Source organism: Schistocerca serialis, chromosome 2 (assembly GCF_023864345.2).
Source record: "Schistocerca serialis cubense isolate TAMUIC-IGC-003099 chromosome 2, iqSchSeri2.2, whole genome shotgun sequence".
Taxonomy (NCBI): domain Eukaryota; kingdom Metazoa; phylum Arthropoda; class Insecta; order Orthoptera; family Acrididae; genus Schistocerca; species Schistocerca serialis.
Window position 1 is genome coordinate 709,365,266 of NC_064639.1, and position 27,598 is coordinate 709,392,863.

Consider the following 27,598-nt stretch of genomic DNA (forward strand, 5'->3'; position numbering starts at 1 on the left):
GTTCTCTCCGAAGTTGACACAGATGGGAGGTGGAGCACAGGGAGTACTGGGATGTGAAGGATGTCCACAATCCCAACAGGTGACGCTGGAAGTACAGCAGGTAGACATATTACCAAATTTCAAACATTTAAACCATTGCATTGATGGAGGGATATACGGCTTTACATCACAGCGGTAGACCATCACCTTGACCTTCCTGGGTAATATGTCACCCTCGAAGGCCAAGATGAAGGCACCGGTGGCAAGCTGGTTATTCCTCGGACCCCAGTGGATGCACCGGATGAAATGGACACCTCGCCGCCCAAAATTGGTGCGCAACTCATTGTTAGACTGCAAAAGAAGTTTCCTGTGAAATATGATACCCTGGACCATATTTAAGCTCTTATGGGGCATGATGAAACAGAAACATCCCTCACCTTGTCAAAGGTGAGTAGTGCCCGTGACTGGACAGAGGATGCTGTTTTGATGAAGACCAACCCTGATCTCAGTTTGGACAAACCCTCCACCTCCCCAAACTTGTCCTCTACATACTCCACAAAAAACTGAGGTTTAATTGATGAGAAAGATTACCCATCAACTCTCATACATACGAGGTACGAGGGCGAATAAGCTTCATTGCCATCCTTAGCCTAGTGTTCCTCCCATGGTGTGGCCAAGGGGGGGAACAATTTGGGGTCGTATTTCTTAGCACTGAAGTTAGACCTTGACCGCTTAGAGACTGCCGGTGTTTGACCACCAGCAAGAGATGATGTACTACGCTTCATGGTGTGTCATCTACCCTGATGCCAACCACTCTGACCAGGGGGCTTCCCCATGGCCAGCTGCAGCAAAGGCCATTGGCAGGATGGCCAATGCTGGGAATCACGATGTCCCAAGGGGTCAGGCATCAACTTCTTGGCATACATGGGGAGTTAACAGTGCAGGTAACAACAGAGTGATCCCTGTATGGTCAGGGAGCTACAACCTGTTAGGGTACATGGCGGCCCCACCACAATGGACTGGCTACCATGCTGGATATCAGGTGCAAATGAGATAAGAAGTCCATTATCATCAACAGCGCAGAAAGTGATACTGCACAGAGGATGAAGGAAAACACACCCAGGAGGGTGACCTCACCCAACAACTGGAGAATGAGCGTAAGTGCAGATCCATGTCAATGAAGGATGCAAGAGGTCTCAGCACATGATGGACACTATGCACCATGTAAGACACCCATCTCCAATTGGCTTGCTCTTCAGGAAAATGTTGAAAAATGGAAGTCAGACCCTACAGGGTACCATCACAAAGGCCGAAACGTGTGAGAATCCTTTTAGTCGCTTCTTGCGAAAGGCAGGAATACCTTGGGCCTATTCTAACCCCTGGACCCGCAAGGGGTGGTAAAGTGAAAAGGCTGCACAAAAAATATAAAGAATCCGAAAAGGAAATTATTTTCCTAAGGACTGACTCAGTATATTAAAAATGTCTAAACACCTTCAGTGAAATTAAAAGCAATGGCAGTAAAATTAAGTGAGAATGGAAATTCCACTGTTAAATGCAGAGGAGAAAGCGGATAGCTGGAAGAGTTTATTTTATTTGAGATACATATTCCATAGATCCAGTAATGCGTGATTACGCATGGATGTGGAACGAGTCAAAGGAGATACAATATAAATATCGTACAATACAATACATACTGGTATATTACACATGGTAGATGAATGATTCAAAACTGGTACAATACAATAATATAATCAAGATAATAAACAATACAATACAAAAATACAACAGTGATAAAAACCAATACAAAAATACAACAGTGATAAAAAACAATACAGATAACAATGACAAAGCAAGGCCTCTACAAGTGGGAGGAATAGTCTGATGACACAGCAAAAGCGGAAACAGGAGCAACAGTGAAGAGATAGGGGATCGAGTATTAGAGTCAGAATTTAAAAGAGTTTAGGAAAAGTTCAGGTCAAATAAAACAGAGGGGATAGATAATGTTCCACCTGAACGTCCATTCAAGCTGGTATGTAGAAACTAAGAGACCAGCAACATATCCTAGAGACTTTCGAAGAAGTATCATCCACCTATTTCATATGTCTACAAGGCCAGGTAAGTACCAGGACTATTGCAGTCAGCTCAACGTCTCATTTGACCAAGTTTATGATTCCAATAATATAACAGAAGGATGAAAAAGAAAGCTGATGCTGTTAGATGATGATCATTTGGCTTTAGGAAAGGTGAATGCACCAGAGAGGTATTCTTGACATTGCTTCTGACAATGTAAGTAAGAGCCAGGACACATTCACAGGATCTGTTGATCTGAAAAAAGCATTTAACAATGTAAAATGGTGTGAGATGTTCAAAAGTCTGAGAAAAATGGGAGTAAGCTACATGAAAAGATGGGTAATATACAATATGTACAGGAGACAAAATGGAACAATAAGATTACAAAACCAAATGAAGTACGTGGATTGAAAAGGAGATAAGACAGGGGTTCAGTCTTCAATCTGTACATCAAAGAGGTAATGACAGAAATAAAAGAAAGGTTCAATAGTGAGATTAAAATTCAGGAAGAAAGGTATCAATGATAGGATTCACCAATGGCACTGCTATCCGGAGTGGAAGTGTAGAAGAATTATAGGACTGAATCAACAGTCGAAGAAGTGCAGAATATGGATTAAGAGCAAACTGAAGAAAGACAAAAGTAACGAGAATTAGCAGAAATGGGGGTAGTGAGAAACATAACATCAAAATTTGTGATCACAAAGAGGACAAAGTTGAGGAATTCTGCTACCTTGGAAAAAAAAAAAAAAAAATACCCATGATAGAAGCAGCAAGGAGGGCATAAAAAGCAGATTAGCACAGGTAAACACAGCATTCTTGACCAAGAGAAATCTGCTAATATCAAACACAGGGCTTAATTTGATGACGAAATTTTGGAGAATACATGTTTGGAGCATATCACTGTATGGTAGTGACTCAACGATTGTGGGGGAGGGGGCGGGGGAAGGGGGGGAGCGGAAGGAGAAGAGAACTAAAGCATTCGAGATCTGGTGCTACGGACCAATGTTGAAAATTAGGTGGACTTATCAGGTAAGGAATGGGGGGTTCTCTGCAGAATTAACAAAGAAAGGGGCATATGGAAAACACTGGTGAGAAAAAGGGACAGGATGACAGAACATGTGTTAAGACATTGAGGAATAACCTCCTTGGTACTAAAGGGGGCTACAGAGGGTCAAATAGTACTGAAAGACAGATTGGAATATATACAACAAATAACTGTAGATGTATGTTGCCGTGCAACTCTGAGATGAAGATTGGTACAGGAAAAAATGGGAAGGGGATAAAATATCTGGACACACTGGGATATTATTTTTACATTTTTTGTGTTCTTTGGTGCTGTCAGCAGGGGTTTTGCCTTTGTGTGTGTATCAGACGGCTGCTTTAAACGAAGTGTAAATTACTGGTTTCATAGATTATGCTCTTCAATTTGACCTATATTTTTCTACACTCCTGGAAATGGAAAAAAGAACACATTGACACCGGTGTGTCAGACCCACCATACTTGCTCCGGACACTGCGAGAGGGCTGTACAAGCAATGATCACACGCACGGCACAGCGGACACACCAAGGACCGCGGTGTTGGCCGTCGAATGGCGCTAGCTGCGCAGCATTTGTGCACCGCCGCCGTCAGTGTCAGCCAGTTTGCCGTGGCATACGGAGCTCCATCGCAGTCTTTAACACTGGTAGCATGCCGCGAAAGCGTGGACGTGAACTGTATGTGCAGTTGACGGACTTTGAGCGAGGGCGTGTAGTGGGCATGCGGGAGGCCGGGTGGACGTACCGCCGAATTGCTCAACACGTGGGGCGTGAGGTCTCCACAGCACATCGATGTTGTCGCCAGTGGTCGGCGGAAGGTGCACGTGCCCGTCGACATGGGACCGGACCGCAGCGACGTACGGATGCACGCCAAGACCGTAGGATCCTACGCAGTGCCGTAGGGGACCGCACCGCCACTTCCCAGCAAATTAGGGACACTGTTGCTCCTGGGGTATCGGCGAGGACCATTCGCAACCGTCTCCATGAAGCTGGGCTACGGTCCCACACATCGTTAGGCCGTCTTCCGCTCACGCCCCAACATCGTGCAGCCCGCCTCCAGTGGTGTCGCGACAGGCGTGAATGGAGGGACGAATGGAGATGTGTCGTCTTCAGCGATGAGAGTCGCTTCTGCCTTGGTGCCAATGATGGTCGTATGCGTGTTTGGCGCCGTGCAGGTGAGCGCCACAATCAGGACTGCATACAACCGAGGCACACAGGGCCAACACCCGGCATCATGGTGTGGGGAGCGATCTCCTACACTGGTCGTACACCACTGGTGATCGTCGAGGGGACACTGAATAGTGCACAGTACATCCAAACCGTCATCGATCCCATCGTTCTACCATTCCTAGACCGGCAAGGGAACTTGCTGTTCCAACAGGACAATGCAGGTCCGCATGTATCCCGTGCCACCCAACGTGCTCTAGAAGGTGTAAGTCAACTACCCTGGCCAGCAAGATCTCCGGATCTGTCCCCCATTGAGCATGTTTGGGACTGGATGAAGCGTCGTCTCACGCGGTCTGCACGTCCAGCACGAACGCTGGTCCAACTGAGGCGCCAGGTGGAAATGGCATGGCAAGCCGTTCCACAGGACTACATCCAGCATCTCTATGATCGTCTCCATGGGAGAATAGCAGCCTGCATTGCTGCGAAAGGTGGATATACACTGTACTAGTGCCGACATTGTGCATGCTCTGTTGTCTGTGTCTATGTGCCTGTGGTTCTGTCAGTGTGATCATGTGATGTATCTGACCCCAGGAATGTGTCAATAAAGTTTCCCCTTCCTGGGACAATGAATTCACGGTGTTCTTATTTCAATTTCCAGGAGTGTATTTGTTTCATTTGAGAAAGTTAGACCAGCCTCCAATGCAAATAACAGCTTCATTACATGCTACATCATTTGTACCTGTTAACACTAATGACAAAATCACTGCCTTGTACCATTTTACTTTCTAAATCTACATCTACTACGATGTTTTTTGTTCTTGGTCCTACCATCACCACACTGAAAACTAGGATATTATTGTTTACGCTTTGTAGAATATTAGCTAACTCACTTCCATGGCTATCAGCAAACAAAATTAGGTTAACTTCATTGTGGTTTCCCATTGTTGTTGTCGATCCCTTAATGCTGTTCACAGGGTGTTAACTGACAGTACTCTGATTCCACATGCTCATGACTTTTTGCAACTGGATATTGATTGCTACTGTATTCTTCATTGATAGACTAGTTTGTTTTTCTATCCATATGCTACTTACAAAGTTTGGCGTTGTCCTTGCAATTGTTACTACCTGTCATTGACAGTACACTGTACCGGTTTTTATCCACAAACGTGGTTTTATTTGCTAAGTGAAATCTTTTTAGCACTTTTTCATGTTTCATAATTATTCTAATTCTCATTCTGTGATTTTCTTGTTTTATCATTTGGTACATGAGAATTTCTGCAGCTCGGAATGTTCATTTCTTAGTTTTGAAATAGCACACCTTACTGTTAGAAAATCCACAGTTACAGTAAATCCTCATTAACAAGAATCCCAAGGGACTGAAAAATCAGGAGTGTGTGTGAAAAAACATTGTGTTAACCAGGGACTCAAAATTCTATTTTTGGAATACACTTTTTTCTATACATCAACCACTTCTAGTAGCCACACATATTATAAATGTGTGTGTGTGTGTGTGTGTGTGTGTGTGTGTGTGTGTGCCACATTTCCTCCTCAACTACAGAACCAATCTCAATCAAACTTGGTACAAATATCCCCTATTGTCAGGCAACAATTGCTGAGGGGGAGAAGAACCATCAACCTATGACGTCACTAACAAAGAGACGTGTGAAAAATTAACGTATCTTGCACGACATTAAAATGTGTTATCTCTATGCTACTAACTGTATTCGCAACATATTTCATGGACAGTGTCTGCATATGCTGCTAAATGCATCTGCAAAAGTATATCGTGGTACCACCCACAATTCAGGAGACATGCAATCAAACACCGAGATGCATGATGAATTGCTGCATCATGAATGATGTTTAAATTTATTAATCTTTGCTACTACATCTGTTTGCAGAATATTTCTCTGACAGTATCTACATATGCCGCTAAATGTACCTACACAAATATATCACTGTACGTCACACAGTTCAAGAGATGGTGATGTCACAAACACTGAGATACGAAAATCATCCATTAAGTTTTAAAACATTTATCCTTTACTATAAGACACTCCTACACTTGAGTTAACTTAAGGGAATCCCCGACCCCTGGCAGCAATTTTTGACAGCTTTCAACTCTGAAGAGCAAATAGCTGTAGGTGAAAGTGGTAACCCTCTACAGAGCTGTGAAGAGGCATTGCCATAAAGATGTTTACAAAATCACATTGTAAACACACGAAGCAGCTGCACGCAGTGTAAAGAAACTTTCCAGCATCATGTTCGTTAATCTGGATACTGTTCTTACAAATCCATACATTATGTATGAGTATTTCTTTGTGTGACAAATACATAGAAATGAAATTTTTTGATACTTCACTACAAACACGATTCATTTTTGTTTTCATTTATAATATAAAATTGGCAAAATGAATACCCAGACAGTGCTGGGTTTGTCAGCTAGTGTAGATATACAGTGTGGAGAAAATTTGTGTTACGAAATTTTAACCCTGGATAGCTGATGCCAGTAGGAACCAAAATTACTTATGTTATGTAGGTCGACAACACACCATTTTCAAATTACAGAAACTTGGTGCCACACGCTCCAATTGGCCTTGGGATTGCCCTGTTGCTGTTTGTTGGTTGACGGGCAGTGATATGGTGGTTGTTTCACAAATACAAATGTCCCTCGCCCCGTCACTGCCCCAACATAATACTCACACACGTGTCAAATAGGTCTTGCTGTTTGTCTCCACCTCACATCAGAGGTATTCATACATAAGCTACGCTACAAAGCGCACACGTAAGCATGGCGGCACAGTATTCGTTTGAAGAACAACGAGATATGGTTTATGTTTATGGGCTAGTCAACTGTAACACACATGGAGCTCTACAGTTGTATGAGGAACGGTACCCAGCAAGACGCCACCCACACCCCAAATGTTTACAGCCATTCACCGGCAACTTGGCGAAACAGGCTCATTAGTGGGATATCGTGGTGATGCTGGAAGACATCTAACACGATGGGATGCTGCATTTGAAGAGATTGTTGTTGAGCACTCCGAGGAAGCACCTATGACAAACACTGGACTGGTTGGACACGACATGGGGATCACACTTCAGTTAGTCTGGGAGGTTTTGAAGGATGATTGCCAGAATCTATTAGTTTCCACCCTGTCCAACTTCTAAATCCTGTGGCAGACTATGAACACAGGTTACAGTTTTATCAGTGGTTTCTGCGACATGTTGCACGAGATTCAGACTTCCCCACCATTGTGTTGTTTATCGATGAGTGCACCATCCATCGGGGATGGCCTTTCCAACACTCGGGAAAATGTTCATTACCAGGCAAGTGGAAATCCTTGCGCCATGTATGTCTATTTTCGCTCAACATTTGGGCAGGCATTGTGGGTGACCATCTGATTGGGCCGATCTGGCTAGCTCCTCATCTTTCCGGGGCAAATTACATTCACTTTTTGCAAGAAGCTCTACCTGGCCTGCTGGAAGATGTTCCCTGGACATATGGCTACGCATGTGGTTTCAGCATGATGGGGTGCCCGCACATAACAGTTATGCTTTGTGTGGATCTTTAAATGAACTCTTCAATGGCCGGGTAATTGGCAGAGGTGCTCCTAGGACATGGCCCCCAAGATCATCAGACCTCATGCCACCGAACTTTTTCCTGTGGGGATTCTTCAAGGTTCTATTTCACCCAACCAGATGTGAAACACCTAGAAATGAAGAGGAATTAATGGATCACATTCAACATGCCCCCAATCACATCAGGGCAATGTCAGGAATCTTTGAAAGAGTTCGACAAAACACTGTTCGGCGTCACCAAGCTTTTGTAGCATCAGAGGGTCCAGAATGGAAGGCTGGTGCTCTACCACCGAGCATGTGGGCCACTTTGGATACACCGCAATCTCCGGCAGGCAAAGCATTTGTGGTTATGCATTGTCCAGAGCATCTGACAACAGTGCAGTCCCACGGCCAATCAGAGCAGATGGTGCCAAGTTTCAGTAGTTTAAAAATTATGCATTGTCGACCTACACAACGTTAGTAATTTTGGTTCCTACTGGCATCAGCTAGCCAGGGTTAAAGTTTCATAACAATTTTTCTGTATGTGTACTACAGTATATTACGAATATCATCATAGGAAACACTAAATTACCAACTATTACACACTTGTTTGGAAGATTAAAAAAAAAAAGTTTGTACCATTACGAATTACAATAATCCTATTTATAATGTCAGTTTGCAATAACAACACAGAAAATAAATATGAGAAAAAGATGATTTGCATTAATTGCTGCATTGCAACTAAAAAGAAAAATACTCACAGATCATTATCTGGTGCCTGTATATTGCACCTTCGCAGAAGGGGATTAAATTGCCTGGCAACTTCACAGCCAACTGTACTTGTGGCTTTCGTAAAACCAGTGGTCATTTAGGATATTGCAGTAAAACTTTCTAAAGTGTCCACAGCATGTAATACTTCCTGGTGGGAGGCACAATGTTATGATAATGTCTGTGCATCACATTACACTAGAATCATCATTGGTGTTGAACTCCTTAAAAGTAACTCCAAGGTTCCCAAGATCTTGTAGAATATTCCATTTGTCGGATGAAGTGGTCTCCTCACCACCATCTAATTCATCAACAGGATTACTGTCAGTTTCTCAGGATGCGGCAATAGCTTTTACGCATCAAGTACATTCCTAGTTGGCACTTCCACCTCCTTTTCAGCAATACAAATTGCAGATCTCACAAGTCACTTGTGATTAATCCTATTTATAAGTGCAGTAATGTCTTTATCCAAATGCTGAAGATTGATTTGTTGTATTTGGGGGAAGGAGGGAAGTGAACCTTTACATTGGTTAAGTTAAGATTGTATGTTACGGATTGTACTCCTATCCAGTGTGAGAAGAAAAGGGTTATTTTGAGCCATCACTGAACTGTTAAAACCAAGAAAGAATTTATGGAGAGATGAGCTCTCGATCCAAGTAATCTTATGGTGAGAGTAGATGCAAGTTAAAGTATCGATGTTACATTCTTAAAACGATGTGGTTTCTTGAGCTTACTGATCACTCAAGATCAGTGTTTATCACTGCACATCTGAATTACATACAAATACAATCATTAAATGTTGTTCACTGTGAGGGTACAACTTGGGAAAAGATTGTAAACTGTCTAGTTTTGTTAATATTATATACATCGCATGAGGCATTACTTTTCTCTCACTTTGTAAAATTCATGCAACCAGTTGTTTGCTCATTCTTCCTCAGCTTTATTTACTTCACCACAAATCACTAATGATGAAACTTTTGGAACTGGTGCATCCAACCAGCTGAACAACTGAAATCTGTAAAAACAATTTTGTCATTCCATTTGTTTTTAACTAAATTATAAGTGGGTATACAGTTAAACCATTCTAGAAACAAAGTTTCAACATCTTTGTACTTGGCACTGCAAAATTGCTTGTATTTGTATTCAATGCAGCAGTATTAAGAACTTTTCCCAATCTCAAGTACTGTGGATAATGTAGATTTGTCAATTACATACTTGTCAGCAACTGTACCTTTTTTCAGTACATCAAATCTACTTTTCCTGTGATTTTTAGTTTAATTTGCAGACCTATGCTTTTCTGCTTTGTCTCAGCCAAGACTCCCCTCTTTCTGCTTGCAGCTTACAGTCTCGTATTAGCTAACTTTTGAAGAATGAAAAAGCATACCTAAAAATGGAATTGCATTTTTTGATGGCAGCTTATTGTTAAACCTGATGGGGCTCCTGATTGATCACGATTCTCCAGCAATGGTATACAAGCAGCTTTAGCAGAATAATTAAAGGAAAAAGGAGGAGGAAAAAATGGAAAATTCGGGTTAAATGAAAATTTCCAAGAACACAATGGACTAAAACCAGTTTGAAATTACAGTTAAATGATAAAACTTCCTGTAAGATCATGTTTTAGGAGTACTGTGTTGACCAAGGGTTCAACGAGTCTGTGTTGGTTGGGAGGGGAGGGCGGACACTATAGCTGTCAACTTGAAATGTGTTTTCACTATTACAGTTCCTACAAATTTCCTTTTTTGCTGCAGAAATGTGGCTTTTATTTCCTTTCTCACTACACACTACTGCACTAGATGTCATCTTTCTCCTTCTAGGCCCCACCTATGATCTGAAAATATGTTCATGTTTAATAAGGCCTCTGTACAAAGAAGTTGGTGTGGGCTGTACCCTGTTCCCATACAGGTAATGCTACCAAAAAGTAACGTAACTAACTTAGAGAAATCATTCAGTTTTATGTAGACCATGGCTTGTATAATATGCTGTGTAAAATGTGTTCACTAAACATTTGCAAAGCTGTTACCAATTCTGGCCCAACATCTAGTAAAGAGGGGGGAGGGGGGGGGGGAGGGGGAATTTATTGTATGGACCACGCTACATTTCTGCACAACTTAGCACAAAGCTGAAGGAAGGATCATTTCATATTAAGAAAACAAAGTTTTCTTCCAGTGTCAGTGAACAAGGAACAGATCTTAAATTGAGTTTGGTACCGTAAGTGGGAAAGCCACCACACTGTGTTCTGAGCCCATTTGTTTTCTTGATACATATCAATGGTCTACCACTCATCACGACATGTGTTACAAAGATTTTTCTGGAGTACCTCCACAATAAAAGCATTAATTAAATAAAATTTGAAAGCAATGGCATCATGATGAAACAAAATGGCTTCAAGTTAAAAAGAAAGAAAAAACCTCCTTTCTTTCTTCACTTTCAATGCAAAGACAGCAACAAGTGTATATGGTTTCCCTACCTTGCTGGTGACCTGGTATTCCACATGCTTCAGAAAGAGACCTTTCTTTTCAGGTACAAGATCAACATCAACTGAATCTTGGGAACAAAGTTCAGTATATGTGAGACCAAGGCGAGTTGGGGTAACTCCCTGTTGATCTCTAGTCATTTGACGCAGTTCAGACAAATCACCAAGCTCTGGCCTTGGAAGCTCTGGAAAAAATGGAAAATAATTTTGTCAAAATTATTATGAAACCCTAACACCATAATAAAAAGTACTATGCTGGTTAAAAAATACTTTAGTACTTAATGAAAGCCATGGGATGGCTGATAAGTAATTAGATAAAGCAATACTTATGACAGTTTAAGTTGTGGATCATTAGAGGAAGGCCACAATGTGTGTTTCAGAAAGGGGAGGGGAGGGAAATATTTAGAAAGCTTTCACAGAATTTCACACGTAACAATAAACACAGACTTTACACAAATTCTTTGTCGAGGCTAGGGGTGGAGGGGTGTATACAGGACAGAACTGGAAGAATATGACCATCCTCTATGACTAATATTGCCATATCTGAAAATTAACATGTTACCCCAAGAAGATATAGGAGGTGGAGGTGGTTTAGGGAGATATAGAGGAGAGAAAGACTGGGAGTGTGGAAATAACACAATGAAGTAACTAAGGTGAAACAGCAGAAATGTCTTGTACAACTTAGGAGATACTCCAGTTACTTGATGAAGTCAAGATAAACTCTTCATCTGTCTCACCATGGTGTTCATAGTTATTATACAACTACTTATGTATTTTAGCTCCTCCTATGTAACTACTGAAACTATATACTTATTTCACCACAGGCCACACTTTTATTTTGTTCTTGTAATAACATATTGTCAGTGATCTGGAATCAAACATACGAGCAAAGCAATTTTTTTAATCAAATTACAGAAGTGTGATTTTTGAGCTTACTCTATTTTCAGTTGTATCTGCATACACATTTGTCAGGTATTCCTGTCTTTGCCAATGACCCTTTTTAGTCCATTTCACTTCAACTTGCAGTGAAAATGGGCATTGCTTATAAATAAAGTTGAATACAGGTGGCTATAATGATTAGAGAAAGGAAGGAAAATGAGTAGGGTTCATCATTCCATTAACCAGGTTATTAGAGGCAAATCACAAGTATAGATTGGAGAAGGAAGAGAAAGGATATTTGTAATACCATTTCATTTCAAAGAAACTAAGCTGGTATTTACCACAAGTTATTTAGTGATATCTTGGGAAACCCAAATCAGAACAGCCTTACAGAGATCTGAAGCACACTTCTCTCAAATACAACTGCAATGTCTTACCACTACATCAACTTGGCGAGTAAGAAATCGCGAATATTATTTTTGCTTTAAAGCAGAACAAATAGCATTTCTCTACCCTTTTTTTTATAATTGTAGTAGAGAAGGAAAGTTGCTACTCACCACATAGCAGAGATGCTGAGTCGCAATAGGCAAAACAAAAAGATTCACACAATTACAGCTTTTTCAGTTGTTTCATTTGTTTTTATAACTGGGGATATTGCTATTACTGTATGAAATATAATCTAGAATTTTCCTACAACATCTCTGACTGCAGAAAACATTTTACCTGTTTTTTAATTTATGATGAATGAATGGGTAACTTATTCAACTTTCAAATAGAGTAAGTATGGTTCACGCAAAATTTGAAGTAGATCAAAGCTTCATCTATGAACTTTCTGTCATCTGTATAAGCAAGCATACAGCTTCATAACATATTACTGCAACATGTGTTCTCGCATTAAAACAACATCAGTCATATTTCATAGTAAGAAGTCATATGCCACCAACTGTCTTTTTAGGAATAAATACTTGCACAAAAATAATAATGACATATCAGATTCTATATCATTAGGATTTACTGAGTATAATGAACACTTAAGTACATACCTTCTCCAGAAAAATTTTCCAAAAGTTTTGCACTAGGCTGTTTCCCCTGCTGTGCCCAAGCCACAAGCGCTAGTGCTTTGTACAGACTGGTTCTAGACAGAGCATTCACTTTTGGGTCCACTACTAAATCCCATATCTGCAAATTCAGTTCAATAAAAACCTTTACCTATATGCTGCACAACTGTTTGTTAAGATGAATGGTGGACATAAATAAAATTGTGTAATTACTTCTAATTACTTCTTAAGCTAGGTTTCCAATTACACATTTTTTGTGGTACCTTCATAGGAAGCACATGGGTTTATTATATGAACATGATACAACAGAAAATATATAAAAAAGTAAAGAATGCGTAAGACAGTTAATGTGAAGCCCTGAAATATACATACTGATAGATCAAAGAAACAGAAATGCTGCAATTTTTCCAAAATGTTGCTTTTAGCTTTTACAGTTAAACTCATCATCTGCTGTTTAATTAGCACTGTTTACTCTATTTCATATGAATCATTCAATATTTTCATAGCAATAAAGGCAAAACTGCACAACTCCAGTCCATTTTAGATTCTCAATCTGCACTTTTTGGGAAACATCTCCGTACAAATACTGGCAGATTATATTATTACATCCTTCTTCTCTCAGGCAATCAAATTGGTTTAATAATATAAAATGCTACACTTTTTAACACTGCAACTGCTCCTACAAATATCAGTTGACTAAAAAAGATTTACATATTTAAATCCTGACAATTTTAAATACTACCTTTAAGAATCTTTAATCATTTGTGTAGTAACAGGAATGACCAATTTAACTGGGAAGAGAGTATTTTTCATGTTTTCATTGTCAAATATATATTATGATTTCTTTTCATTCCATTCACAGATTAAGCACTGGGAGCATGGTTGTTTATATGCCTCTTTGTGAACTATTGTTAGTCTAATTCTATGTCCATAGCTTATAAATGACACATACAGCAATGAATATTAGTAGATTCGGCCCTGAAATTTGGTTCTTTGAGTTTTCCATCGGATGTCAAGCACCTTTCTTGGAGGAACTAACAACTGACATTTTCAATATTTCTATTACAACCTCCTTCCAGAGAAAAATACCTGTGCAATGGACTTTTTATTTGTTGTACTTCCTTTATGAGTCCCACAGTCTTGAGCTGCATTACAGTATACGATGCAGAAAAGACGGGTAACACTCTCCCTGCAGCCTATTAATAAACTGAAGGTTGAAACTTCCTGGCTGTTTAAAACTGTGCGCCATACTGAGATTAACTCAGGACCTTTGCTTTTCACAGGCAAGTGCTCTACCAACTGAGCTACCCAAACACAACTCACAATTCACCCTCACAGCTTTAATTCCACCAGCAGCTCTACTCCTACATTTCAAACTTCACAGAAGCTCTTCTGTGAACCTTGCACTCCTGAATGAAAGTATACTGTGGAGTTATGGAGACATGGCTTAGCCACAGCCTGGCAGATATTTCCAGAATGAAATTTTCACTCTGCAGTGGAATGTGTGCTGATATGAAACTTCCTGGCAGATTTAAACTGTATGCCGGACCAAGATTTTGAACTCGGGACCTTTGCTTCTCATGGGCAAGGGCTCTACCAACTGAGCTAAGATAGGAGATGAGGTACTGGCAGAATTAAAGCTGTGAGGGCCGGTCGTGAGTCATGCTTGAGTAACTCAGTCTGTAAAGCAGTTGCCTGCGAAAGGCAAAGGCCTCGAGTTCTGGCACGCAGTTTTTATCTGCCACAAAGTTTCATATCAGCGCACATTCCACTGCAGAGAGAAAATTTCATTCTGGAGAGATTCCCCTGGCTAAGGCTAAGCCATGTCTCCGCAATACCCTCTTTTCCGGGAGTGTTAGTTCTGCAAGGTTTGCAGGAGAGATTCTATGAAGTTTGGAAAGTGGGAGAGAAGATACTGTCAGAATTAATGCTGTGAGTGCGGGTTGTGAGTCGTGCTTGGGTAGCTCAATCAGTGGAGCAGTTGCCTGCGAAAGGCAAAGGTCCCGAGTTCGAGTCTCGGTCCAGCAAACAGTTTTAAACTGCCAAGAAGTTTCATATCAGTGCATACTCCACTGCAGAGTGAAAATTTCATTCGGGAAACTGAAGGTTGCTTCCACATATTTGCACGAAATGATTAAATCCTGCTATCTCTCAATTGATCATGTAGTTTAATGTTGCTAAATGTTTGTGAGGTTCACAACTTTACATTGTTCTGCATCACGAACCAGTCATCAGTTTTCACACTATATTGGTATTTCGTCAAGATGTGAATAAATGTTATCCCATTTCTATAAGACAGCATTTCCTCATACATAATTGTTAAATTTCTGCCAAGTATGTGACTGCAGCCAATATTACCCACTAAACCAATATTACGAACTTTGTGACTATATTTCACTTCCCTCTATCATATTTCAAGCAACTTTGTGTCTGAGAAACAATGCCCATCTAGGACAACATGCTATGTTCTATTTATCAAAAAGCTTTAAATGCAGTCACAAACCTGGCTAGATATTGGGATGGTGCATAGGTTTGTAGATTTCATTTTTAGTTTGTGGTTCACTGCTGCTATTCGAGTTCAGATATTGTCATTTTGTCATTTGGAAATAGTAGATGGAGCTGTGGGTGTTAGAAAATGAAGTACCAAGTGAAAAATTCTGAATATTTCTCTCATGTTCTTCTGTTTGAGTTGAATATACGAGGTGCGGCTAGAAAAAAACCGGACTGATGCTGGAAAAAACATTTATTTACAATTATTTACAATTTCATGTTATCTCCTTCAATGTAATCTCCTCCTCTGTCTCTACACCGCTCCATACGAATTTTCCACTGTTCATAGCAATGCTGCAGATCATTTTCGGTAAGTCCATATATTACTTCCGTCGCTTCTTCTTTTACTGCTTCAACAGTCTCAAATCTAGTTCCTTTCAAAGCTGACTTGACTTTAGGGAAAAGAAAAAAGTCACAGGGGGCCAAATCAGGTGAGTAGGGTGGATGATCTAAGATGGGAATGTTGTGTTTTGCCAAAAACGTCTTCACTGACAACGCACTGTGAGCTGGGGCATTGTCTTGGTGAAGGATCCATGACTTTTTTCTCCACAAATCGTTCCGTTTTCTCCGTACTCGCTCACGTAGGGTAGCCAGGACGCTAATGTAGTAATGCTGATTCTCTGTTTGTCCCTCTGGTACCCAATCAATGTGCACAATCCCTTTGATGTCAAAAAAAACAATCATCATTGCCTTGAATTTCGATTTTGACATTCGTGCTTTTTTTTGTCGTGGAGAACCAGGAGTTTTCCAATGCATCGATTGGCGTTTAGTTTCGGGATCGTAAGTAAAAAACCACGATTCATCGCAAGTAATAACATTTTGTAAGAAGGTGGGATCACTTTCAATGTTTTCCAGGATGTCAGAACAAATCATTCTTCAGCGTTCCTTCTGTTCAATTGTGAGACACTTTGGAACCATTTTTGAACACACTTTGTTCATGTTGAAACTTTCATGAAGAATCTACCTAACACTTTCCTTGTCAATTCCTGTTAACTCAGACACTGCTCTGATTGTTAAACGTCGATCTTGTTGAACAAGTTTACCGATTTTTTCAACGTTTGCATCAGTTTTTGCTGACAATGGTCTGCCAGTGCGAGTGTCATCACTGGTGTCTTTGCGGCCATCTTTAAATCGTTTAAACCACTCAAACACTTGTGTTCGCGATAAACAATCATCGCCGTACACTTGTTGTAACATTACAAACGTTTCACTTGCAGATTTTCCTAGTTTGAAACAAAATTTGATGTTAACACGCTGTTCTTTCTGTACACTCAACATTTTCCGACGCACAGACAAAACGTCAACTACTTAAAACAGACGCCACGGGCAGACTGAGTGCAGGAGGCAGATGAAACTCGAGCAGTAGGCAGAGCGAGAGTCACGTGACAGGCCACGCGACTTTCAGCCTTATTGCATTCGTTTTATTGTTTCACCAGTACTAGTCCGGTTTTTTTCTAGCCACACCTCGTAGAGGGGTGACAGCAGCAGTGGCACCAAAAGAAACATTTGTGCCATGTATGGGGATAATGCCATTGTACAGAGCATGACAAGAACAGGGTTTTCTTGTTTTAAGTTGGACTGTGTTGATATTAGATACTCCACATTCAGGAAGACTTTCAGGGTTTGATGAAGGTTGTTTAAATACATTGATCTAGAATGATCCATGTCAGTGTACTTGGGAACTGGCAAATGTGATGAACTGTGATCAATCCATCATCATGTGACATTTGCATGCATTAGTGAAGATTCAAAAACTGAGTGTTGGGGTACCACATGCTCTAAGCCAAAGTCACAAAAATTAGTGGGTGGCCATATGTGCCCTCTGCTTGCCCATTGCTGATTGGTTCGTGAACAACACCAGCCATTCCTTACCTGTACTGTAACTTTATGCTAACATAAGAAAAAGAGGGGACTGGCTGAGCCCAAACAAAGCAGGAATTCCTCATACAAAGACCTATGTGCATCCACAAAAAATAACATTATGTATCTGGTTGAACAGCGATGGTGTGGTGAACTATGAACTGTTTCCCACGGTGTAACCACCACTGCTGACATTTTTTGCCAACAACTGAGACATCCTGCAGATGCAATCCAAGAACAATGATCAGGAAGACAGTGTGAAATGATGCTACTCCACAATAACACCCAGTTGCGTTCTGCTAGACTGGGGAAAAAAACCATACAGTGGTTTGGTTGGGAAGACATTCCACACCCACCTTATTCCCCTGATCATCCACCCTCATATTTTCACCTTTTCCACTCTCTATCAAACAACCTTCAAGGAACTTCCTGTCTGGATGAAAATGCGCATTGAACATGGCTCAATGAGTTCTTCGCCCCAAAACCAAGTGACTTCTACACTCGTGGATTTGAAAAGTTACCCCAGCATTGGCAGACTGTTGTAAATAGCAAGGACAATACACTACTGATGACTAAAGTCCCAGTTATGTCTAACTGTTGTGTTTATTAAATCTATGGGAAAACACTACGAACTTATACACCAACCCAATATCTAGCCATAGGCATATTTTCTTTAGCAGATACTAGTGGGAAACACTATCAAAAGTGCTTCAAAAGCCAGAGATTAAACCATCTAATTACCTCCATTCATCGATTACAAACTATCATGCAGGGAAAATGAGATTTTAATTTGGAATGTTAATGCTTCTTGAAACTATAGTTGTTTCCACAAATAAGTGTGTTTGTTCATGAAACAGGACTTTTTTTTGTTTGACTGCTAGACGTTTAGCAGTCTTTTCATTGTGTCTGTCTGAGGCTAAACATTTCCTCTATATGGTGAGTAGCAACTTAACGTTTTCAAATTATTTTTATTTCATTCTGGACTTCTCATTGTTTGATCTTGTTGAGTGTAACTGATTTATGCTAGTACTGGTATCTGGATCATTTGACACTTCAGTTGAAGTTTCTCAGTCATCAATGCATTTCTTAACACTACTTTTAGTGGCATTTGCAGGCATCACAAAAGCATAAATTTTCTCAGAGGCAGTTGTGTAACTGAATTTTGACATGGTAGATACTGAATGAATCATACTCTTAAAATAATAAAAATCTTTCTCCCACACATTCATTTAACAGCTCATTCACCTGTCAGTAAAATTACATTAATAAACTTTTCCTCTAGAACAGTTTTGCAACATTTTACATTTTTGAAAACAATTCAACTGTAATTACTGTGTCCACTGTGTAATCACAACAAAACACCATAAGCTTATCAGAGATTGTTCACAATGAAATAAATTGTTCACTTCAAAAAGTACTGAGCAATGGTGGCTTCAATATTATTAACTTATATTCTGTGTTGGCCATATAATTGATGATGTCCTCCTCAGCAACCTTTCACCCTAAGTATATTTTATGAGACACTGAACCTAGAGTTCTATCTGAAATATCAATAAAATTAATAACCAAGCATTTCCTTCAGCTCTTTGTTTTACAACTTTGACACATTTATGTTTATTACTTGCAATATACAAGCTTTTACTGACTAACTATGCAGCAGACCCATTAAAACAACATTTTTACACAGTAAAAAGGATTTTTCTACATGGTTCAACAAACTGCCGTAATCTGTAAGAGCATATATTTGAACTCTTTAAATAAAATAAAATTATGTATGAAGATGGTATCTGTTCTTTTGGACATGTCCAAAAGAACAGATGCCATCTTCATATATAGTTAAGGCTAACCGGCCATTGACCTTCTCCTTCTGTGCCGATGCACACGCATTGCCCGAACTATTACGGGAGTCGATAAGATTGTCTACCGCGAGTAATGAGGCACTACGAATGTAGTGTGTGGACATTAAGTTGGGAATATGGGTCTCACGGGGAGCGTGCAAGGGGTAAATCCCTGCCGTCGCACTATCCTCTATGCCATCGGTGGCTCATATGGATAGAGCGTCTGCCATGTAAGCAGGAGATCCTGGGTTCGAGTCCTGGTCAGGGCATACATTTTCAACAGTACCCTGTCGACAGCTTAGGGTCTTGATTTCACTGTCATTTCAAAAATAAAATAATTTATTTTCAGTAAATATTGCACTTGACAATAAAAACTGCAAATTATTAAAGGATGGAGGTTTTTTGGTAAACAGTGAGAGAAGAAAGAGAATGTACAAGTAATTAAAACTAGAGTATGAGATAACCTTTATTGAACAACTAGAAATTGAAGTCAGAAGCATTACTAAACCTTTGTAAAAAATCTTTTTGCGTAATCAGTTATATAAATGAGATATGCACACACAAATATGATATTTATTAACTACTGTTTGTGAATCTACATCTAGACTCTACAAACCACTGTTAAGTGCATGGCAAAGGGTACTTCCCAGTGTACTACTTACTAGATCTTCCTAGTGTTCCAATTGTGTATGGGGGGAAGGAGCTGCTTAAATGCCTCTGTGCATGCTGTAATTAGTATCAACCTGTATTCTCAAACCCTAACAGTGATACCAATGCAGTCATAAATTTCTAGCTTAATGCTGACTTTTGAAATTTTTTAGGCAGGTCTTCAAAGGACAGCTGGTGTGAAGTGTGATACAGAGTTAAATGCTTTTCAGATCTGACAAAAACCACCTCCTCCTCCTCGTTGCATTACGGCCTCTCCCAGAACCTCTTCATTCTTTCTCTTCTTCTCTCCCGCTCTTCTTCCGAGATCTTCAGTTTCCGTTTCTCCTGTTGGCTCCACTGGTGACACACTAATCTTTTCCTGTATTCTTCTCTGTCATTGATTTCCGGCATACTGGTCGGTGTATATTTGTTCCTCCAATTTTCCTTTCCTTCGATCTTGATCCCCAATTCCAACTAGTCCTTCCGAAGTTCAACAACCCACATGGTTTCTGTCTTTGCCCTTGTCCTCCCTGTTGTTTCCCACACTCTCTTCGTCATTCTGTCCAAACTCATCCTAACTACATGTCCAGTAAATCTTGCCCTTCTGAGTCTGACTTCCCCGGATATTGTTCTCATGTTCCGATACAATTCCTCCCCAGGTCTTCGCATCCACCTCTCTCCACCTCTTTTGGGACCTACTATTTTTCTTTCTTCGTTCTCTAATTGTTCTGCCCCATTTCTTCCTTGTAATGGCTTATCTTTGCCTCTGTGGATATATTCATTTTATTGTATATCTCTCTCATCATGCAGAAGGCTGACTTCATCTTCTTTATCCTCTCTGTTATTCCCTCCTTGCTCCTGTTCCTTCCTGTTATAAATTTTCCCAGGTATTTAAATTTGACCACCACTTGCACAGTGCCTTCCGGTGTTTCCCAGTCTGCAGTGGTATTTAATGTCTTTGTCTTGTTATAGGCGATCCTCAGTCCCACCTTTCTGGCTACCTTACGTAAGTTGTCAAGTTGTGTCTTCTTCCGTCTCACTTACTATTGTTATGTCATCTGCAAAGGCTAGGCAGTCCGCTTGAGCCCTGTTGTCCTTTTTGTCCCCCACATGGGTCTTTGGTATTCCCATTTCCTCGTTTATTTCTCTCCACTGCCTGATCACTCCATCCAGTGCTATACTGAACAACAATGGTGACAATCCACCTCCCTGTTTAACACCAGCCTTGATCTCAATTTCTTCTGACAGTGCTCCTCTGAATCTCACCCTTGCTTTTGTGTCTGTCCGAATTTCTTTTATGAGCTCTTGTGTAGTTCCATCAAGTCCTCTGTTGTTCTGGATCCTAACAAGAGTCTGTCTGTCGGCAGAGTCATATGCCTTTGTGAAGTCCACGAAGATTAGTTCTTTCTTTTTGTTTTTTAAGGCCCTATGTTCTATCAGTTGCTTCAGGATAAATATCTGTTCTATACAACCTCTTCCCTTCCTGAATTCCACTTGGGAGTCGCCAACTGAACTTTCTACCTGTTGTTCTACTCTCTTGAGCAATAGTTTTGACAGCACCTTGTATCCGGCCACTAGTAGTGATATTCCCCTGTAACTGTTTGCATCTCTCTTGTCCCCCTTCTTATGTATTGATGCTACAATTGCATTCTTCCATCCTTCTGGCAACTTCTTTGTTCTCCAGATCTGGTGAATTACGTTGGTCATGTTGTCTATTGCTTTGTTGCGTCCCCACTTTATCATCTCGGCTGCTATACCATCTTCTCCAGTTGCCTTATTATACTTTAGATCGCTTATGGCATGTGCGACTTCATACCTGGTTGGAGGGCGTGGCTCTCTCTCTTCTGTGTCAGTCCCCAGTTCTGGCTCTTCTTCAGGTGGTTCACAGTTCAGCAGGTCGTGAAAGTGCTCTGCAAAAATCCAACAGTTCTCCTTTGCACTGACAGCCAGCTCCCCTTTCTTATCTCTTATAAGCAGTTCTCTACCCTTGTATCCAATAAGACTTTTTGAATTTCCCGAAAAAGTGTCTGCCGTTGTTTTTCCTGAAGTTGGTCTCAATCTCATCCAGTTCCTGCACCATCATCTGTTTTCAGGTCTATCTTATTGTTTGGGCCTCTTCCTTTCTTGCTCCTAACAAAACTTCCCATTTTTGCGGGTCCTTCTTGCTGCTCCAGTCTCACTAGGCTTTTCTGCGAGTCTCTACCATTTCCTCACATTCCTTGTTCCACCACCAGTGCTTCCGTTTCTTTCCTTCCTTTCGCCACGGTTCAGCCTGTTTCACCTTATTTTGCTTCATGTCGTCCCATTCATTGAATGATTCAATTTCTTCCTCATATCTGGATCGATTGTGTCTTAATTTGTCTCTGTCTACCTTTATGTTTTCTGTTCTTCTATTTGTCTGTGGCAGCCTGTCCCTGTCTGGAATCCAAAGGCACTTAACTTCTGTAAGATAGTGATCCGATTCTATTCTTGTGTTCTTCCTGACCTATGTGTTAATGATCTCTTTACCATTTGTCCAGCTGATTGCTATGTGGTCAATTTGGAATTCCCCAAGGTGGGTGCATGGGTTTGCCCATGTCTTTTTCTTACACGGTTTGGCCCTGAAGTGTGTTGTCATCAATCTCATTTTGTGTTCTCGACACAGTCAATTAGTTTTTCTCCATTTTTGTTTGTCAGCTGGTGTGCGAGGTACTCGCCCACTACTCCTTTATGTTGCTTCTCTCTTCTAATCTGTGCATTATAATCTCCTACGAGTACCTTTACATGTCTATATGGTATGTTTTTCAAGGTATCATCTAGCTCTTCCCAGAAATTATCTACAACTTTCTTCTCTTTCCTGTTCTTGTCATTTGTAGGTGCATGTCCATTTATTACTGTATACTTTTTGTTTCCAGCTTGAAATGTCAGTGTTGATATCCTTTCTGACCTGCTCTTCATTTCAGTTATGCGATCCTCGTATCTCTTGTCTACTATGAACCCTGTACCAAAGCATCTAGGTGCATGTCTTTCCTTTCCCACTTTAACTCCTGGTTTCTCCTTCAGTATTATGAAGTCTTCCGACTCCACTGTATCTTCGTCAGTGTATCTTGTTTCTTGCATCACTAATATTCCAATGCTTCTCTCTTTCATCTCATCTACAGGGTGTATACGTGGCTGAGGAAAAAAAATTCCCGGATTTCCCGGTTAAAAATACACTTTCTCCCGGTTGAAAATACACTTCCTCCATGTTAAGTAACAGTATACTTTTCCTCAGAACTGTAAAACTTATCAATCCTTTCAATGGTTGTGGTTTTATACACTGGCGTAGAATTTCCCGGCACTTTTCAAAACGAAACACAGGGTGGGGGGATGGGGGGGGGGGGGGGGGGGACGACACGTTTCGGAAAGATGTCTGATGTGCAGCAACATGTACACTGCACATTTCATATTACAAAAGTATGAATTCGAATTCCACCGAACACCACATGTTACTTTCCGAAGGACTGAGATCGAGATTGCGATGCGCTTTTGGAAGCCAGTCGTAGCTCATGTCAAGCGATCCTGCCAGCCAATGACAGTGGACATTCAGAGCATAGGACATGTGATGTAGTCAGCCAACAGCAACATCAATGTCAAGTAGCGCGACCACACAAATAGGGAAAGGTAATGGTTTAAATTAATATACACAGTGTTGCTAAAAGAAAAGGAAAGCTTTCACGTAGCCTATAATATTGGCCTCTAAGATTAATAATCTGCAAAGAAGCTAAACTTTCACACATAATGTTGATCTTTTTTGTGCGTGTTACACTTTAAGATACATTCCACAAATTTGCCAGTAAAATTTTTAACAACGACATAAATGTCTGATCTTCTGGGCTCGAAAATATTCTAAATGGTCGTTCTCAAAGATCTGAATTTTGAATGAGAGTCAAACACTCTGTGATTTAAGAAATTTATCGGACATTGGTGGACAGAGTTCATCTTGTGTAAAAGGAAATTTACTTTACTTGAAAGTAACGCTTTTCAAACAACCATTCGGAATATTTTCCTGTGACAGGTTAGAAAGAGATTCGTTTCAGCAGTTGCGCCAGATAACAGGCATCGTCACGCTTGCGTAGCCACGATGATGCAGGACGTATGTGTAAAACATTAAAAGATCTTACATTGTGTCACAAAAGAAACAAGACGTTAGAGGATACTCCAAGAGCATGGGAATTTTGTGAACCCTACTAACAAGGGAACCTCCCCATCGCACCCCCCTCAAATTTAGTTGTAAGTTGGCACAGTGGATAGGCCTTGAAAAACTGAACACAGATCAATCGAGAAAACAGGAAGAAGTTGTGTGGAACTATGAAAAAAATAAAATATACAAACTGAGTAGTCCATGCGTAAGATAGGCAAGATCAAGGATAATGTGAGTACACGAGCGCCGTGGTCTCGTGGTTAGCCTAGGCAGCTGCGGAACGTGGGGTCCTTGGTTCAAGTCTTCCCTTGAGTAAAATTTTATTTTCGCAAAGTTATGATCTGTCCGTTCGTTCATTGATGTCTCTGTTCACTGTAATAAGTTTAGTGTCTGTGATTTGCGACCGCACCGCAAAATCGTGCGATTAGTAGACGAAAGGACGTGCCTCTCCAATGGGAACCGAAAACATTTGATCGCAAGGTCATAGGTCAACCGATTCCTCCACAGGAAAACACGTCTGATATATTCTATACGACACTGGTGACGGCATGTGCGTCACATGACAGGAATATGTTGTCGACCCACCTAACTTGTACACTTGGCGAATGGGTAAAAAGATTCTTCTACCTTGGCAGATTTAGGTTTTCTTGTGGATGTGATAATCACTCCCAAAAAAGTGATGAAAACATAAGACTTTGTCACATAAACTAAAAATAAAAAAGTAAAATTTTCACTCCAGGGAAGACTTGAACCAAGGACCTTTCACTTCGCAGCTGCGCACGCTAACCCTGAGACCACGGCGCTCCTTGGTTGTACTTACTTTATGTTGCATATCTTACGCATGGACTATTCAGTTTGTATATTTTGCTTATTTTTTTCATAGTTCCACACAACTTCTTCCTGTTTTCTAGATTGATCTGTGTTCAGTTTTTCAAGGCCTATTCACTGTGCCAACTTATAACTAAATCTGAGGGGGGGTGCGATGGGGAGGTTCCCTTGTAAGATGCATAATTTGGCTTAAAGTGCACATTCATATGTCCAGATTCAGACGTAAATTTTCTTGGAGTACCAGTACCGCATTAACTCCTGTTTGGTTCTTTTTTATGGCATAATGCCATATGTGCTAGAAGATGAAAACGTGAACTTAAAATGTAGCAAACAGCTGAAACTAGGCAATAGTGTGGAATTAAACACTTCATTTCAAATAAATTGACTGCCTCAGCAGAAAAGATTAATAAAAGTCAAATTTCTTTAACAAACCGACAAAGATAACTTCATTATTCTGCAAGGCGATTAACGCTTGACTGTCAGAAAGGTAGAAACAAAATAAAATCTGAAACTAATAATTTATTTTAGCCTTCTGTAATTATGTGAATGTATTTTAATTCCACTTGATAGCTCCCGACCACAGAAATCCATTTTGTTTTCATTTGACGTGAGAGCAATAAACGAAGCGGAAACAGCAAAATCACTTAACGTAAACACGGGTCATGTGGAGACTACCACCTCTCCACTACAACTCAGACTGCTCTGTGCATCAGGTCCGGATCTACAATATTTCCAAACCAGGCCAATATTAGATAGTGGCGCTCCCCTTCCCTCGAGCGTTTGAGGTAGGACGCCAAAAATTTAAAAAATCGACTTTTCAAAAATATCTTCATATTGTAGCACACATCGTTCTGAAGGGACTGATGGGGGTTGTCCCGGGTCGTATACACCCTGATCTATTACCTGTTTAAGTTTACCAGTCTTACTCATTGTCTGTACATTTATGGTTCCAATTCTGAAAGTCTTTTTAGATTTAATCTTCTTTAAGGTTCTTGGGAGCTCCGACTCTTCCCTTATGCACTTTTTGGCAGGTCCTCCAGAATCTGAATGCCTGCTTGTGTCGACCTTGGTCAATGGGGGATTGTCCCCCTGGGGTAATCTCAATTCCATAGTGCGATCCATTCCATGAGCTAAAAACTTTTTTGGATGGGACGGCTCATGTCTGTCCAGTTATACGACTGAAGCTGTTAGCCCCAGAAGATGTGTTCAGACCGCCCCTGACATGGGAACACAGACACCTTTGGTAGCCACCCCTAACATGGAGTACAGTCGCTACCTGATATGTTTCAGTGACTCTTCCATTCTCTCTGCTATTGGGAAGCGAAGTACTCTTCCACCTTCGAGACTGTTGTCTGGGCTCCACCTGTAACCCTAGGTAGGGGCCCTAACTGGGTGCTACCATCCGGAGCCAGATGGACTCAGGTTTTTTTTATGGGGTTGTTACTCCACCTCCTCCTCCTCCTCCTCCTTCTCCTCCTACCACATGACTTGCGAGATGGAGCCCCAGGCTTGGGACCGGCAATGGCGCAGTTGTGACGAAAACCTATCCCTCTCTATTCTCACATAATATCCTAATAGAAATGTATCAAAGCAGTCAAGTAAACATAGATGATGAAAACCTATGTTTACTTGACTGCTTTGACACATTTCTTTCATGATATTATGTGAGAATAGAGGGGGATAGGTTTCCCATGACCAACATTCCTGGTATCCATGCAGATTGGCATGAGGGAAATATTGTTATTAAAACAAAGACAATTGGCAAAGAACTCTTGAAAATGCTTGACGTAACCTTGCTATAAGCAAGACTTATTTTCTGATTTATGTTATGAAAAGTTATGGTATCAAAGCCAACTTTCTTTTAAATGTAATTTAATTTGTTTCTGATGTTCGACTCTACAAGGGACTTACTGGAATTTGAAAGCGAGAATTTTATTGTGTATGAAAGTCAAATACATTGTCAACTGACGAAAAGCAAAGTTTGTATGTTTACTTATTTTATATGTAGAAAGAGTCTAAAAATTCCTGTACCTAGCATTATTCAATGGAGAAGAAGTCAAGAGGGTTTCCAGTAGCCAGCTATTCAGTAAAGAAGTGTGGCTGCCAATTCCAAGTAAGTCCCCTCGTAAAGAAGTGGTTTGAAGGAATAAACCGGAATAACCCACATTCACACTCACACTTTAAGTCAGAAATGTTAGAACATGGCGACCGGACAGGACCGAGGAAATAGGAATTTTAAGTAAAAAACGAGAAAAGAAGCTGTTACGTGTTGCCATAGCAACAAGGGAATTACTCCGAGAAATTGGAATATGTTCAAGTATCCAATGGAGCAGAATTTAAATGGAGAAACAGTGAAGAAATTAAAAGTTTGCAATGATAAAAACAGCAAAGAAGATTTCGACGTATTTGTCTAAGAAGAAGTACGTATAGAATGCTTCAACCAAGAAGATCCAGTGCGGGGAGTATACATCTCGCACACATCATGGGGGACACAGATGCGGAAACCAACATACATCCGACGCCACCGGCACCAGCTGCTTTTCACCGGTGCTGACCTGCCTCCACATCCACTCACCTACGCAATGCGAATTCTACGCCGGGTGAGCGTGAAACAAAACTTGATTACTTTAGTACAAAGTTGAGTGAATTTTTATTTTGTAATTGTCATATTTAAAGTTAGTTTTAAATGCTTACAAGAGCTAAGGCATTTAAAAGTATGGC

At 40.6% G+C, this 27,598-nt stretch overlaps 1 protein-coding gene across 5 annotated transcripts in view; it reads right to left on the reverse strand.

Annotated features, from left to right (window-relative positions):
• Window positions 1-27,598, reverse strand: part of LOC126457884 (sorting nexin-8-like) — a 180,440-nt gene that overhangs the window by 138,672 nt on the left and 14,170 nt on the right. For all 5 annotated transcript variants that reach the window (XM_050094555.1, XM_050094557.1, XM_050094553.1 and 2 more), the window contains exons 3-4: window positions 12,977-13,112; window positions 11,049-11,239 (exon numbers count right to left, since the gene is read on the reverse strand). In XM_050094555.1, coding sequence (XP_049950512.1) covers window positions 11,049-11,239; window positions 12,977-13,112 — 327 coding nt within the window. The remainder of the gene's footprint in view (window positions 1-11,048; window positions 11,240-12,976; window positions 13,113-27,598) is intronic.